This window comes from Callospermophilus lateralis, chromosome 2 (assembly GCF_048772815.1).
Source record: "Callospermophilus lateralis isolate mCalLat2 chromosome 2, mCalLat2.hap1, whole genome shotgun sequence".
Classification (NCBI taxonomy): Eukaryota; Metazoa; Chordata; class Mammalia; order Rodentia; family Sciuridae; genus Callospermophilus; species Callospermophilus lateralis.
Genome location: NC_135306.1, coordinates 102,975,204 through 102,991,483, shown reverse-complemented (window position 1 = coordinate 102,991,483; position 16,280 = coordinate 102,975,204). Strand labels below are relative to the sequence as shown.

Here is a 16,280-nt window from a genome sequence, read left to right as displayed (position 1 = left end):
TGGTAAGAATAAAATTCACACTTAACCAAACAGCAACAATAAAGACAAAAGAAAGAAAATGTTCAGATAAAAGCAGAAAAGGAACAGTGCCATTAAACCTCAGGCAGCAAGGCATTATAATTTCTTAAACACCTCACAGAAAAAAGAGGGACTTCTCTAGATGTGAAATTAGAACAGTAATTTAATATAGAAATAAAATAGAAAATAATTAAGATAAAATTATTATAAGAAAAGTAAATGACTTTCCTGTAAGGATTGTAAAACAAATCACATAGACATGATCTATGTCTGAATATATATACTGTAACATTATTTCCAACGAGCTAAAGCACATTATTAAAATGATACAAGTTATGAAAGGATAAGATGTAAATTTTTAAAAATCATAAATTAAGCAATAGAACTAGGGAAGTTATCAAAAATAAAGGAACAAAATAATTTCATGAATTAAGACTAAATTAGAACTAATAGAAAACAAATAAGTATAACAGATAATATCTAAGGAGAAGAAGAAGGTGAAAACAGGAAAATGGAAAAGGAAAAGCCCTTCAAAATAATATTATCATCAAAAAAATTACATTGTGGGAATATATGTTCTATTTCATAAAGCGAAATCTGCCCCTACAATACTTTAAAATCTATAATTTTCCAAAAGCAAAACAAATGAATCAAGAATGTACAAAGGATTGAAATAAAGAAGGGGTTAATAAACAGAAAAAAACTAAGATGGTCTTTAAGTGGAAGACATATGGTTTGATAGGAGGAAAAGGGATATGATTCTAAGCATAATGGAGACACTCCATGCACAAGAAAAAACAGAAAACACAGAGGTCTTTACAAAGCAAAGAACAAGTATTGAAGGGTCTTATCTTCAGTTAATGAAGACTGTTAGTGGGAAGAAGAGCCACAGACATTCTCTGAAGATGTCCCACAGCTAGCTCTCTTGAATTTAATTAGTTTCCTCTAATTAAGTGTACTTGTGTAAGATTTGAAAGGTGGGAGTGGGAGGTTCTCCCACTTCATTGATAATCTGCCTATAAACATGGCACCTGTTTGAGATCTCGTGCCTTGAAGAATTGTATATACTTCACCTCTGCATGACCTCTGCTAGTGGCACTCTGGAATTGTTTTAGTTAAGTCTTTTAGATAGAATGTGTATTATCAATGTGGATCCAGTTGTCAGGTATTTTTTCAGTTTTTGAAGAAAAAAAATTTGAGGAGATATAAGAAAAGAATGCATCTTACGAAATGTTACAATGAAGTCTACCATTGACCTTTGACTATTAGGAGTTTTAACGGTGTTAAAAATCTGTAACAGACAGTTCAGAGAATTAACCAGAGAGTTTTGAGCTCATCAAACACATTTCAGTACAGATTTTGTCTTTATCAGCTGAATTTAAAGGAAGAAGTTACATCATTAAAGTTTGAGTGGAAGAGCTTGCCATTGCTGTTCCACATCTGGTTGTTGCTTTTTACATTCCTTTATTGAGTCTGTATTTTCATAAGTTTTTATGAGGTAAATGTTGAACCCTTCTACTTCATGGTCAAGACAGAATCAGAGACCACTGATATGGGCAACTTACTTGTGTGTTTTCTTCTTTTTCCCTGACCATACCTACTGCCTTGTCTTGACTAATAAGCAAAACTGGAAAACCTACAAAATAAATATTTTATGATTTATCTAGAAATAATACATAAAATATTGTTATTATTTTTGTCAAAGAAAATCAATTTGTATAGTTTATTTTAATCTACATATATGAATTTTGTTTAAGAAAAAGAAAAATAATTCACCATCTTTGGAAAATAATAGAGCATCAAATAATCATTTTGAAAATTAGAAAATAAAAAAAAGAAAATTAGAAAATGAAGGTGATTTATTTTTATCTTAATTATGGTGGTATAAATGAAAATATTCAGTTAATAAAATGACATAAAACAAAATATACATACATATATATATATATATATATATACACACACAAACAACTAAAATGAGGAGACTCTAAATAAAATTAATAGATTGTGTTAATTACAGTATCCTGAGTGTGATATTGTTTTTCAAAATAGTACTTGATTGGGGAAAATGACATAAAGGATACAACATAAGATCTGGCTATACTATTTCTTTCAACTGCATGTGAATCTACAATAATCTCCAAATAAAGACTTTAGTTTAAGTCTCCTCATTAACAATGTATTTTTGATAATATAATGCTGAATTATATTGTCATTGAAGAGGAAATTTTCTTATGAACACACTTCCCTTATGAATGAGCACATATAGATGAGGAGATCCTATGAATCTACCTTCTGCTGCTCCTCAACCTCCCGCCATTCTACAGTCTACATGTACAGCAGCAGGAAGACAAATCAAGGGATTAGCATTTTTTTACTAAAGTACATAGTTTGTCTTACTAAAATCTTTGGATTAATTTTCAAAACCCTTTAAAATAAACATCTCAAAGCATACTAATAATGAGTAACTACCTTAATGGTAATAAATGATGATGCTGATGGTAAGGACTGAGATGGTTGTGGAGATGCAAATGAGAATGAGGTTGTTGTACTAAAATATTCTAATAGTAGTTTTAGATTCTAAGTTTCCCTAGCCACAAGACAATACTACCAATATAAGAAAAATTAACAATCTTGGGAAATAAAACATGATTCACAGAGCAGGTATAAATCAAGACTCTAATTGCCCCTTTAGTGAGGACAACAGTCTCCAGAGTAATTGCATCCCATGAGATGTTCTGCAATTATCAATTTAAACAGAACCTGAAGTCTTCGTATCTCCATGACCCATTTTTCATGACTGTACTAGACTCTTTGAGTTAATTTAAACTAGCTATATATCTGTACACTTTCAGCATTTGCTAACTATTGAAGCCAAAGGCATCTATCTCACAAAATTTCCAGGAGAAGGTTTTTCATTTTCCCTCAGTACAGGTATTTCATTACATACCTAAAACAAATGTATTCCTCTAGAGGAGATGGCTTATTTGGGGGTGGAGGGTGTTAGCATCTGGCACATTACTGTAATGAGGACAGTATTCAGCTTTAAATTTTTTTTAAGATAGGAAAGAGAGCCATCACTGGGATATTTTAGAATTCCAAAGACTTCACAATGAAATATCTTTTGTCATACTATTTTAATAATATGGCTTCAAAAACTTTTGCTTTAACATCTAAAAAAATCATTTTCTCATTTCAAATCAATTAAGTGTTCTGGTAAATAACTCATTTGCCTATGACCTTTTAAAAAGTTGTTGTGTTAAAATAGTGTACCTACACTTAATCAGAGTGAACTATACTGTAATGTATTTATAAATGGTGAACTCTCTTTCTGAAATTAACAAAACATTTTTTGCAATTTTCCAAAAAAAATGTATAAGAAAAATCTTTCTTCCACGAATAAACTCTTATTTATAATGGAGACTACTTACATATTCCATGCAAACAAATGCATGCATAGAAATATATGAAAGGATATTTATCAACCAGCATTAGGCTCCATGGAGCAGAAAAATGAGTTTTGTTTTGTCTTAGTCACATTTATAATTTACTATAATGCATGTATATTGCATTTACAACATAAAATATATGTATAGAAATTAAAAACAAGATCCCTTTTCTATCAGAATTATAATAAATTCATTTTACTAAATAATAGGGAACTTATAGATAAAGATGATTTGCAATAAACAATACAGTTTTGTGGAGACAAACAGACTGATAGTGAGGATCTTGAATTTTAGGACCAGGTCTGTTTCCAACTAGCTGGGATACCTTGAGTAATTTATATAAGTTTCAGAGCTTCAATTTACTGTACGATTTAAACAAAAAAAGGAAAACAAACCACAGCAGTCCTCTTTCTGTGCACTAAGCATAAAGATGTCAAGTGTAAGGCGTGTCACAATCACACATTTCTTAAGGTGCAGAAGTGCAAATTCATAAAGCTACACATGGAAGACACGGGAAGAAGCTTGCAACCAGTAGAGAGCAGAGGTAAGTTTGATTCCCAGTTACCAATAATTAGTAGGCCTTGAGCAAGTCATTTAATATCTGGCAATAGTTTTCTCGATATGACATGGGAATGAAAATTCTTCTCCAAACAGATTATACCCCCACAGCCAAAACTTTTAGAAGTTACTGCAATTGGCTTTAGAAAGACATGTGTGAACCATAGAGGATTGCACAATTACTTGTCACTCAATGATATGTAACTACCATATCACCCTAACACTGCCTCAGTTTCAGATATGTTTCCATGCCTTCACATTCACTAAATGTTTAGATTTTGCATAGATGAAATTCCATTTCAAAAATAAATTCAATATCCAACTGCAAAATATGAAAATTTACTATTAATTGCCTGTATGAGAGGTCCTCAAAGTTTGGTATGCATCAATATCAGGAAAGATTACTGAAACTATGAATTTCCCAGAGATTGCTGGGCTCTACTCCAGAGACCTTGATTAGTGCTATGGGATGAGACCTACAAGCTCCAAGAAAAGGCAAAGCTACTAGTCCATAGACAACATGTAGATTCAATGACCTAGGATTTCTTAGGAGAGTGGTAAAAGTTCAAGATGGTGGTCCCTTTCCTCTCATCTTCAAGATCTCTGAAATACTCAGGAGCTGTCCCTTCACTCACCAAACAGCAGGAGTGAGGGGAAGTTACATAGGACACAGACAGGATGGCTCAGCAGACACCAAATGCAGAAAACAAACTTCCCCAGGCTGAGCAGAGGCAGCCTCTCACAGGTTCTTCTTTACCATCCTCAAAGGCCTCCCACCCAGAGAAATGGCTGCAGAAAATGACTCCACAGTGACAGAGTTCCTTCTTGGAGGATTAACAACCCAACCAGAGCTCCAGCTCCCCCTCTTCATCCTCTTCCTGGGGATCTACGTGGTCACCATGGTGGGGAACCTGGGCATGATCACCCTCATTTGTCTCAACCCTCAGCTTCACACCCCCATGTACTTCTTCCTCAGCAACTTGTCACTCGTGGATCTCTGCTACTCCTCTGTCATTACCCCTAAAATGCTGGTCAACTTTGTGTTCCAGAAGAACATCATCTCCTATGTGGGGTGCATGTCTCAGCTCTACTTCTTCCTGGTTTTTGTCATTGCTGAGTGTTACATGCTCACGGTGATGGCCTATGACCGCTATGTAGCCATCTGCCACCCTTTGCTTTACAATGGCATCATGTCCCATGCCCTCTGCTCTGTGTTGGTGGCTCTGGTCTACGCCATAGGACTCATTGGTTCAACAATAGAGACTGGCCTCATGTTAAAACTGAGCTATTGTGAGCCCCTCATCAGCCACTACTTCTGTGACATTCTCCCCCTGATGAAACTCTCCTGCTCCAGCACCTATGATGTAGAGATGGCAGTCTTTTTCCTAGCTGGATTCGACATTATAGTCACTATCTTAACAGTCCTTGTTTCCTACGCCTTCATCCTGTCCAGCATCCTCCGAATCAGCTCCACAGAGGGTAGATCCAAAGCCTTCAGCACCTGCAGCTCCCACCTTGCAGCTGTGGGACTGTTCTATGGATCCTCTGCATTCATGTACTTAAAGCCCTCCACTGCCACTTCCCTGGCCCAGGAGAACGTGGCCTCTGTGTTCTACACTACAGTGATCCCCATGCTCAACCCTCTGATCTACAGCCTGAGGAACAAGGAGGTAAAGGCTGCCCTGCAGAAGACACTGAGGAGGAAACTCGTTTAATGCAAATGTAATTATTCTTCTCAATATAAAAATAAGTTGTTATCAGAGGATGCCCTCTGCATGCCTACAAAATTGAGATGGGAAACAATCACTTTTCTATGTGGGTTGGAAGAATGCCTTCTCTCCTTCTTTTCTTTTCTTCTTTCCCTCCCTCTCTCATTTTGTTTGATACTAGCCAATTTCAAGTTCATATTCTTTCCTTTGGGATCCATTGCCTCTATTAAGGCTTCATGGTAAACACTTTCTATATTAATTTTTAATTTAAATATTTTCAGTATTGAATTTGGGAGTTATTCATGGCCTTATTACCTTCAATATAAAAAATAGTGCTCAACTCAATTCCTATTTATGGAACTTGGGAGAATTTAAGTAAACAAAGGTGAATTTAAGTCACAGGTAATGAAACTCAGTCTTTTTTCATCCAGATTTCTCCTTATACTCTCTTTTTCCTCTAATATTCCTCCTTAATTCCTGCCCAAGATTTTCTGATTCCTTCATGTAATTTTCTTGGTAACAATAATAACAGCAGCTAGCATGTTTTGATGTTTTCTCTGAGCCATGCAACTCTTCTTAGTGCTTTCTGTTTATATTATTTAGGTCTTTAAAAAGTAGGTACCATGGTATCCACCAAACAAACGTAGAAACTTGGCTTGGTAAACAATCAACACTGCAATCAAACAACAGTCTCATGGCTACAGAGCCCACACTCCGGGATCTCACACTTTGTCCCCTTCACTGCAGGCTGACAGTAACTTTGAACAGCCTATTAAAACTGTCCTAGTTTTGCTCTTCCAATTTCAAGTGGCTAAAATTTCTCAAACCCCTTCCTTTGTCATCTGCTCAAACCTCTTTCTCTGTAACATCTTCATGATGGCTAAGGAAGATTACACCAGAGTGGCAGACTCCCCCAAATTCATCTGGCTCTCTCCAAATTTTAGTACTGAAAGTCCCACATCCTGGGAAACCTCTCAGTCTCAGGCAAACCAGGATGGCTGGTCACCATAGGCACAACAGATAAGACCTAGAAGTCAGGAAGCTCCAGCTGTCACTGCTGCCACCATTGAAGAATGTTTCCTATACCATGAAACTGGAATATAGAGGACAGAATTCTATAATGAGCATCACCTGGAAACCTAATAAAAATGCAGATTTTTAGACCCCACTCCAGACCTACTGAGTTACAGGGTAGGGCCCAGCAATCTGTTTTAACAAGCCCTCAGGTGCCTCTGATCACAATGAAGGGGGAGAACTTCCCACTCCCACCTTTCAAATCTTACACAAGTACACTTAATTAGTGCAAACTAATTAAATTCCAGAGAGCTAGCTGTGGGACACCTTCAGAGAATGTCTGTGGCTCTTCTTCCCACTAACAGTCTTCGTTAACTGAAGATAGACCCTTCAATACTTATTCTCTGCTTGTAAAGACCTCTGTGTTTTCTGTTTTTTCTTGTGCATGGAGTGTGTCCATTATGCTTAGAATCATATCCCTTTTCCTCCTATCAAATTATATGTCTTTCACTTAAAGACTGTTTTTTTCTGTTTATTAACCCCTTCTTTATTTCAATCCTTTGCTCATTTTTGATTCATTTGTTTTGCTTTTGGAAAATTATAGATTTTAAAGTATTGTAGGGGCAGATTTCACTTTATGAAATAGAACATATATCCCCACAATTTAATTTTTATGATAATATTATTTTGAAGGGCTTTGTGGACCTATGTATAACAAAGGTGAATTCTAAGTTCATCACTAAATTCTTCCCCACTATCTTCATGGTAAGTTTCTTTGATCTTAGAAGTCTCACACAGTAGGGATATGTGATCTAGCATCACTGTCAAAACTCAAGAGTACTACCATTTTAAAGTCTTTTGATTTAGCAAAAGTAACTATATTTCTAGTTTAGTGGGGGGAACTAAAGAGCTTCACCAAATACCTATAAGAACCCTTAATGCTTAACTTCAGAAGACATGAAACCATTTCTAAATTTATGGATTTGCAATATGAATTCCTACTAAAGTACACTTATATGTAAGTCTATTATATGCAATAAGATTTGAAAGACTGCCTATTATGTGTTCAGTCTTTTACTGTATACTGGTTTTCTTAGTCACACATAAGTTGTGGAATATAGATTTTCCCTGGAGAGGGGTTTTCCTGCTTGAGACTTGTAGAATATAGTTTGGAAATGATGAATTAAAAGTAAAAGGGTTTTATTGAACTAAGCACATATACAGAGTTATATAAGAATGAGTGAACAGAAGAGAATGATATAATTCAAGGTCATTTTCAATTTCTTCCTGACTGCTTAAGAATATGACTTCTTGAAATATTCTCCTCCTTAGGTGTGTGTGTGAAACTTCTTTTATTAAAAACTTATTTGCTAAGTTAAATATTTATAAAGGCCACATCTAATCCTCAAAATATTGTATTTTAGTATTATAATCCCTGTTTTTCAGATGGGAACAATGAGTCAGACAGTGTCAAGCAACTTGCCCAAGTTGACACTGCTAATGAGTATTAGGACTAGAATTTAATTGAAGATCTGTTTGACTGCAAAGCCTGATGGTAGATGCTACATGTGCCATTTCAAATTCTTCTGTTGGTCACATTCACTGTTCTGTCTGTGGGTATGTTTTGGAAAAACTTCAGACCTCAACCTCATTTATTCACTCTTGAAAGACACATGTTTGGAGCAATTCCCTATTGCTCTTTTTCTTATAACCTTTGCTTTGATGATTCTCTGATTTGCATTTCACCTTCTTCTCTCTCATGGTCTGAACTTTCAATGTGAACTTCTTTCTTGTCTTTTGCCTTTTAAATGTTCTGCCAACACTTAATGGTCTTGTCTAAAATTTGATTCATTACCCTTTTCCCTGGTTGATTCTTAACTTTTATTATAAATAAGTAGAGGTATATCAAATTTATTGTTGCTTTTCTTTTGTTGCTTTGGATTTAATTTGCTATTTTTGTAGTTTCCTAGGTTGGAAACTTAACACAGTTATTTTTAAATCTTTTCTCTTTTCTTATATGAGTTCAACGCTATAAATTTCCCTCTAAGCACTGTTTTCAATACCTCTCACAACTTTGATAAGTTGTGTCTATCTCTTCATTTAGTTCAATTATTTTTCAATTCCTCTTGAAATGTCTTCTTTGACCCATGTGTTCCTTATCAGAATGTCACTTAATCTTCATGTATATTGGGTTTTTCCAGCTATCATCTAGTTATTGATTTCTACAGTAACTGTGATCTGAAAGCAGACATTGGATGATTTCTATTCCTTTACATTTGTTAAGGTGTGTTTTTTGACCCAGATTGGTCTATTTTGGTTGCCTGGGGCGGGGAGGGGGGAGGGGCGGTCCCACCAACTCCCAAATTCTATGCATGCTATTTTTCTGGGCAACCATTCTAAACTACTTAATGTGTATTATATGTTTTTTTCTTTCTAAATGTGTTTTTTTTTGCAATTTTTTGCATATAATTTTAATATACATAAACAATATTGTGTTTTACATCTCATTATCTTTCTTACTCTTCTCATTGAGCATGACACTTCTAAGCTACATTGCCTATACCTTGTCCTAACTGCAGCAAAGTCTTCAGTACAACTAATCTGTTTACCAATGGTGGACACGAAGTTTGTCTGATGCTTCCATCAGCAAAAATTATTATAAATTGTGTGACTTTGTACATGTCCTCCGTAGGCCTGGGAAAGCATATGGGTATATACTTCAGGCAAGAATTTCCAAGTCCTTGGGCTGGGGATATAGCTCAGTTAGTAGAGTATTTGCCTAGCATGTACAAGGGTCCTGGGTTCAATCCCCAAAACCACCAAAAAAAAAAAAAAAAAGAATTGCTGAGTCCTGTGGAAACATGGTCTTATTTCTCATACATAATGTCTTCCTGCTTTCCAGAACAGCTACAGTGCATGAGGGTTCCTAATTCCCCTCCTCCTTGGTATAACACACATCACCACCTGGTTTTTAATTTTTGCCTGGCTTATGGATGTAAGATGACGCGTCACTGTTTTAATTTACACTTCTATGTTTAGCAATTGGTTTGAGAACCTCTTCACATGCTTAGTGATACTTCAGCCTTTCTCTTCAACAAACTGGATGTTCTATATGTCTTCCCCATTTCTTCTGATGATGTTGATGTATTTTCTTGGGATTTGCTGGAGCTTATTACATATACTATTTAGATTAAAATGTTCACCTGTTGTATTATATTTCTTCTCCCATTACATTTTATTTCTATTACATCTATCACTGGTGTTCTTTGATGAACAAAACCCATAATTTTTATATAATCAAAATTTACATTTTCATGGTGTGAAAACTGTATTTTCAGAAACTGTAGAGGAAGCCACAAGAACATACTCACAAGCAAATAAATACTGTACCATAATTTCAAAATGAGCCAAAACACATTATGAAAATGATACAAGGCATAAGAGAAATCAGAATTATAAAAATTATAAGTTAAGAACAGAATTTTAGGAAATTACTAGAAATAAAAGGAAAAAAACAGTATCTAAGACTTAACTAGGAATAACAGAAAAGAAATAAACATAATTTCAGGAGAAATAAAAGGTGAAAAGGAAGAAAAAATTAGAGTATTCATAGGCAAGTAACAAATGCAAATGCCTATAAAAGGAGATCTCTAATTTCATAGATTGAGAACCTCAACAGAGAAATCCAAACCAAGAGAACACAACAAATTATAAAAATAGTAATTGGAGGGAAAAAAATCCTGGTGTTAAAAAGTTGAAGGGACATATTGAGAAGAAACATCATACCCAAGAAGACTGCACCAGAATTTATATTAAAACATACAGTAGTGGGCTGGGGCTGTAGCTCAGTGGTAGAGCATCTGCCTCACACATATGAGGCACTGGGTTTGATCCTTAGTACCACTTAAAAATAAATAAACAAAATAAAGATATTCAAAAAAACATACAGTAGTAAAATTACTGGGTTTAAAAAAAGAAAAGAAAAGAATGGCCCTCAGAATTGCATTGTCCTGATTTTCTACTTCTGTTTTAAACAGTGGTCAATCCAGAAGCAATCAAGCCTCTCTAGCACCTAGTTTGTGCTCCTAAAATACTTTTCCCCACTTTAAAAAAAAGTTTCTTGGAAAAACGATTGACTCCATGTCTGAAGAATGAAATTTTGGGGATCAGTTCAAAATATCTTATTATGGCAAATATCAAGGCAAATATTAGAGGTTACAGCTTTGAGCCAAACATTCAGAGATGAACTGAAGACAACTCCAGAAGCCACAATACAAATCTTTGATCAACAAAAGAATAATAACTGCAATGGATTGAAATATATAATAAATGTTTAAATTGATGAGTTTTTAATGATACCAAAGAATAATAATGTGCCATCTTTGAAGGATAGCTGAAAACCAAATCATTGTTTTGAAAATTAGAAAATAAAGGTGATGTGTTTTTATCTTAACTGTGGTGGTGGATATATGGACTGAAAGCATGGAACAAAATGCACAACAGCCACACACAAACAAGTATAAGTAAAGCTGGGGAAACTGAATAAAATCAATGGATTGTGCCAATGTCAATATCCTGGTTATGACATTGTTTTGCAAGATGGTACCTATACGGGAAAATGGTAGAAAGAGGTTAGCATAGGATTTGGCTATACTTTTTCTTACAACTACATGTGAATCTACAATGATCTCCAAATAAAGACTGTAATTTAAAACTCTTCATTTCCAATATGTTCTTTGATAATATAATACTCAATATGTTATTGAGGTGGAGGTATTCTTATGAACACACTTCCCTTATGAATGCACATACAAATAAAGGGTTCCTATGAGTCTACCTTCTGCTCTTCAACCTCCTGCCATTCTACATGTACAGCAGCAGGAAGACAAATTTAAGGTTCCTAACAAATTTAACGTTCATTTACAGCTTGTTTTAGTAAAATCTTTGAATTTGTTTTCAAAGCTAGTTGATGATGCATACTGATGACTAACGATCATAATGGTAATAAATGATGCTGATGATAGCAATGGCTGTGGTCATTGTGGAGATGAGGAGGAGGATGCAGTTTTTGGAACTAAAATATTCCAATGGTAGATTTTGACTCTTAAATTTCCCTAGCTATAAGATGACTCTATCAATACAAGGAAAATTAACACACCTGGGAGACAAAAAATGATTTGCAAAGAAAGTGAAAAACAAGACTCTAATTATTTCTTTACTGAGGACCATAGTCTCCAAAGTGACTGCATCCCATGAGATGTTCTGCACATACAGATGAAAACAGTACTTCAACCCTCCCAATATACCTAATCCTTTTTTTTTTTTTTTTGGTGACTGGGTCCTGTGAGTAGATTTAGAACTAGATATATATCTATACACTTCTTGTATTTCATGATCATGGAACCCAAAGACATCTCACAAAAAATCCAGGAGAAAGTATTTCATTTTCCCTCAGCACAGATATTTAATTACATTCTCTAAAAATTGCATTAAAATACCCTTCATCTGTGAACTTTCATTTGTAATGCAGACCATCTACAACGGTACATTTATCTTCATCTCCAAGTGCTTTTTTTTTTCTGTGTGCTGGATTCTCTTCATCAGCAATCCTAAGCTAAGGTAAAATACAGGTAATAATTGTAATAAATCATGGAAAATATGTGGTTTATGTTCATTTAGTTTATTTTACTAGAAGACTATGGGAGAGAAAATTTAAATCCATGTTCTCTAGAATTCTCCTATTTAATTGTATTCTGATTTGTGCTGCACTCATTAAATGGTATATACTCTGTTCCGCTGTGAACCACTTTGATCTATTGTTATTGAAAGAGTATTTTCTATATTATCATTTAGAGCAGAGGATGGGTCAAAGGGAATAGTAGGATCTTCTTAGTCTATTTTTTAATCTAGAAAATAATTTCCTTCCCTGAAATAAATGAAAATAATATTCAATAAATCCTAGCTACCTCCAATATTAGTTTTGTATTATTAAAGTAATATACCTCTGCCATCCACAATGTAACAAAAAAATTGCAATCAAATGAAGATTTTCTTGTCTCCAGATCATATCCTAGGGACTTTATGACTCTTACATTAAGAAGTAGTACCAGATAGCATTGTTAAAAAAATCAAATGAGACAATGATTTTAAAATCCTATGTAATAAAATAAAAGTCATACAATATTTTTGTAAAAGTACATATACATTTATGCATATTTAAATTTACCTATGTATATAAAAATATAGAGGAAGATTCCAAAAATATACAGTATTAAGATGCCAAGCAGCAGGTAAATGGTGTTTGTTTTGTTTTCATTTTCTGGTATTTGAGTTTTTTGTTTTGTTTTTGCTTATTTGCATTTCTACATATATAATTTTTAAAAATATAAAAATCTGAAATTTATAATAAGATCCCTCCTCCAGCTAAAAATCTTAATTAATTAATTTTACTACTAATAAGAAAGTGATAACACAAAGATAAGTAACAACAAAACAATGTAGATTAGTGGGGACAAAACATACTGGTAGTCAAAAGTCCTACATTTTATACCTACTTCTACCTCTTACTAGCTGGGTTACCCTGGGTAATTTATTTAATTTGTGGAGCCTATGTTTTCTAAAGAATGAAAAATTATATTAGAGCATTCTTCTTTTTCTCTGCAGTAGGCACATGTGAAGATATTGAATGTAAAGCATATCATAATCACACTTTTCTTAGAGCTCAGGTGTGTAGATTCAGAAAGCTACCAGTGGGAAGAAAGGGAAGAAGTTCATGAGCAAGAAAGAACATGAGTACATTTGATTTCAAGTAATCAATAACTAGTAGGCCTTGAGCAAGACAGTATCTGACCTGAATTTTATATTGTCTTCTCAATATAAAAATGGCAGTAAATATCCTTTACTAAACACAGTTGCCCTTACGCAAAACTTTCAGGACTTAATGACACTGACCTTTGAAAGAAACATGTAAACTATAGAGCATTATACAAAAGGTAATGATTATATCAGAAAAAAAGAAATAGTGAGAATTTAAGTTTTTCAACCAAAAAAAACACAGCTATTGTCATGTATACCTAAAAAGAACAAATAAAAAAAACTTCAAGGCCAATAAAATTGATAAAAAGGAAAAAAAAGATGTTGTATACATAAATCATGATCCATGCTTCCTAAAGACATGTCTACAATTTGACCACTTTCCTATTTGGGATGTAACACTGATACATTTTTATATTATAAATATAAATAGCAATAAACTATAAAGCACTTACTATGGCAATACAATATGCCAGTGCCAAAAATGAAGCACAGTTCAATTATATCATAACTTCTGTGGATAGCAAGTATTAATACCTTTTAAATGTTTTAGATATCTTGAGAACTATAGCCTTAGGATCTTGGGTCTGGTGTCTATGAACAAATTCCACACACTGAAAACAACTCACAATCTTATAGGAACCAAGTATTTAAAATAAGATTTCCAAATACACATTATCCCATGTTCTTTTCAATCAAGTCACCTTTGGATTTGATTTTGCTACTTTCTTCATCTTTCAGAGAAATTGATTAAGTAATTCAATAATACAGGTTTAACTACCATATCACCCTTGCTGACTCTGTATTGAGTTCAGAGGACATTCATTTATCTATTCATGACTGTTTAGGAATTGCATAAATGATAGTGAAATTCCACTTCTGAAGTAAATTCCATCTGCACATGGAAAATTTGAACTATGCAGTTTATTGCATATAGGGTGGAGATTCTCAAACTTCAGTGTGCAGGAGTGTCCCTAGAGAGATAGTTGAACATAAATTGTTCAGCAGCTTTCAGAGTTCCTGATTTAGTATCTCTGGAATAAAAGCTGAGAATTTGCATCACTATAAGTTGCAGGAGAAGGTGAAATTGCTGGTCCAAGAATGACATTTTTTTTATTTATTTATTTATTTATTTATTTATTTATTGTTGTAATTGGACATAATAATTTTATTTTATTTATTTATTTATTTATAAGTGCGGAGGATCGAGTACAGGGCCTCACACCATGTTAGGCAAGCGCTTTACTGCTGAGCCACAACCCCAGCCCCCAAGGATGACACTTTGAGAACCAGAGTTCTAAATATTTGAGAAACCGGTAAACAGATAACAGATCTTGGTCCCTTTCCTCTCATCTTCAAGATCTCTGAAATATTCAGGAGCTGTCCCTTCACTCACCAAACAGCAGGAGTGAGGGGAAGTTACATAGGACACAGACAGGATGGCTCAGCAGACACCAAATGCAGAAAACAAACTTCCCCAGGCTGAGCAGAGGCAGCCTCTCACAGGTTCTTCTTTACCATCCTCAAAGGCCTCCCACCCAGAGAAATGGCTGCAGAAAATGACTCCACAGTGACAGAGTTCCTTCTTGGAGGATTAACAACCCAACCAGAGCTCCAGCTCCCCCTCTTCATCCTCTTCCTGGGGATCTACGTGGTCACCATGGTGGGGAACCTGGGCATGATCACCCTCATTTGTCTCAACCCTCAGCTTCACACCCCCATGTACTTCTTCCTCAGCAACTTGTCACTCGTGGATCTCTGCTACTCCTCTGTCATTACCCCTAAAATGCTGGTCAACTTTGTGTTCCAGAAGAACATCATCTCCTATGTGGGGTGCATGTCTCAGCTCTACTTCTTCCTGGTTTTTGTCATTGCTGAGTGTTACATGCTCACGGTGATGGCCTATGACCGCTATGTAGCCATCTGCCACCCTTTGCTTTACAATGTCATCATGTCCCATGCCCTCTGCTCTGTGCTGGTGGTTCTGGTCTATGCTATGGGACTCATTGGTTCAACAATAGAGACTGGCCTCATGTTAAAACTGAGCTATTGTGAGCCCCTCATCAACCACTACTTCTGTGACATCCTCCCCCTGATGAAACTCTCCTGCTCCAGCACCTATGATGTAGAGATGGCAGTCTTTTTCCTAGCTGGATTCAATATCATAGTCACTAGCTTAACAGTCCTTGTTTCCTACGCCTTCATCCTGTCCAGCATCCTCCAAATCAGCTCCACAGAGGGTAGATCCAAAGCCTTCAGCACCTGCAGCTCCCACCTTGCAGCCGTGGGGCTGTTCTATGGATCCACTGCATTCATGTACTTAAAGCCCTCCACTGCCACTTCCCTGGCCCAGGAGAACGTGGCCTCTGTGTTCTACACCACAGTGATCCCCATGCTCAACCCTCTGATCTACAGCCTGAGGAACAAGGAGGTAAAGGCTGCCCTGCAGAAGACACTGAGGAGGAAACTCTTTTGATGCAATGTAATTGTTCTTTTCAATATAAAAACAAGTTGTTATAAATATCAGAAAGATGCCCTCTGCATGCCTACCCAATTGAGATGGGAAACAATCACTTCTCTATGTGGTTGAGAGTGCCTTCTCTCCTTCTTTCCATTTCTTCCCTTCTTCTCTTCTCTCATTTTGTTTGAAACTATCCAATTTCAAGTTCATATTCTTTCATGAGAGATCCATTTGCTCTACCTTGAGTCCTTCACTAAA

General features: G+C 35.3%; 2 protein-coding genes across 2 annotated transcripts; both read left to right on the top strand.

Annotated features, from left to right (window-relative positions):
* Positions 1-4,788: 4,788 nt before the first annotated feature.
* LOC143391048 (olfactory receptor 8A1) lies at positions 4,789-5,740 on the top strand. Its single transcript, XM_076843608.2, has one exon. The coding sequence runs from the start codon at positions 4,811-4,813 to the stop codon at positions 5,738-5,740; it is 930 nt and encodes a 309-aa protein (XP_076699723.2). The 5' UTR covers positions 4,789-4,810.
* Positions 5,741-15,085: 9,345 nt separating this feature from the next.
* Positions 15,086-16,037, top strand: LOC143391047 (olfactory receptor 8A1). Its single transcript, XM_076843607.1, has one exon. It carries the CDS (start codon positions 15,108-15,110, stop codon positions 16,035-16,037), a length of 930 nt encoding a protein of 309 aa, XP_076699722.1. The 5' UTR covers positions 15,086-15,107.
* Positions 16,038-16,280: the final 243 nt, after the last annotated feature.

Coding starts and splice junctions, on each gene's coding strand:
- LOC143391048 (XM_076843608.2), top strand. CDS start 4,811: ATGGCTGCAGAAAATGACTCCACAGTGACAGAGTTCCTTCTTGGAGGA.
- LOC143391047 (XM_076843607.1), top strand. CDS start 15,108: ATGGCTGCAGAAAATGACTCCACAGTGACAGAGTTCCTTCTTGGAGGA.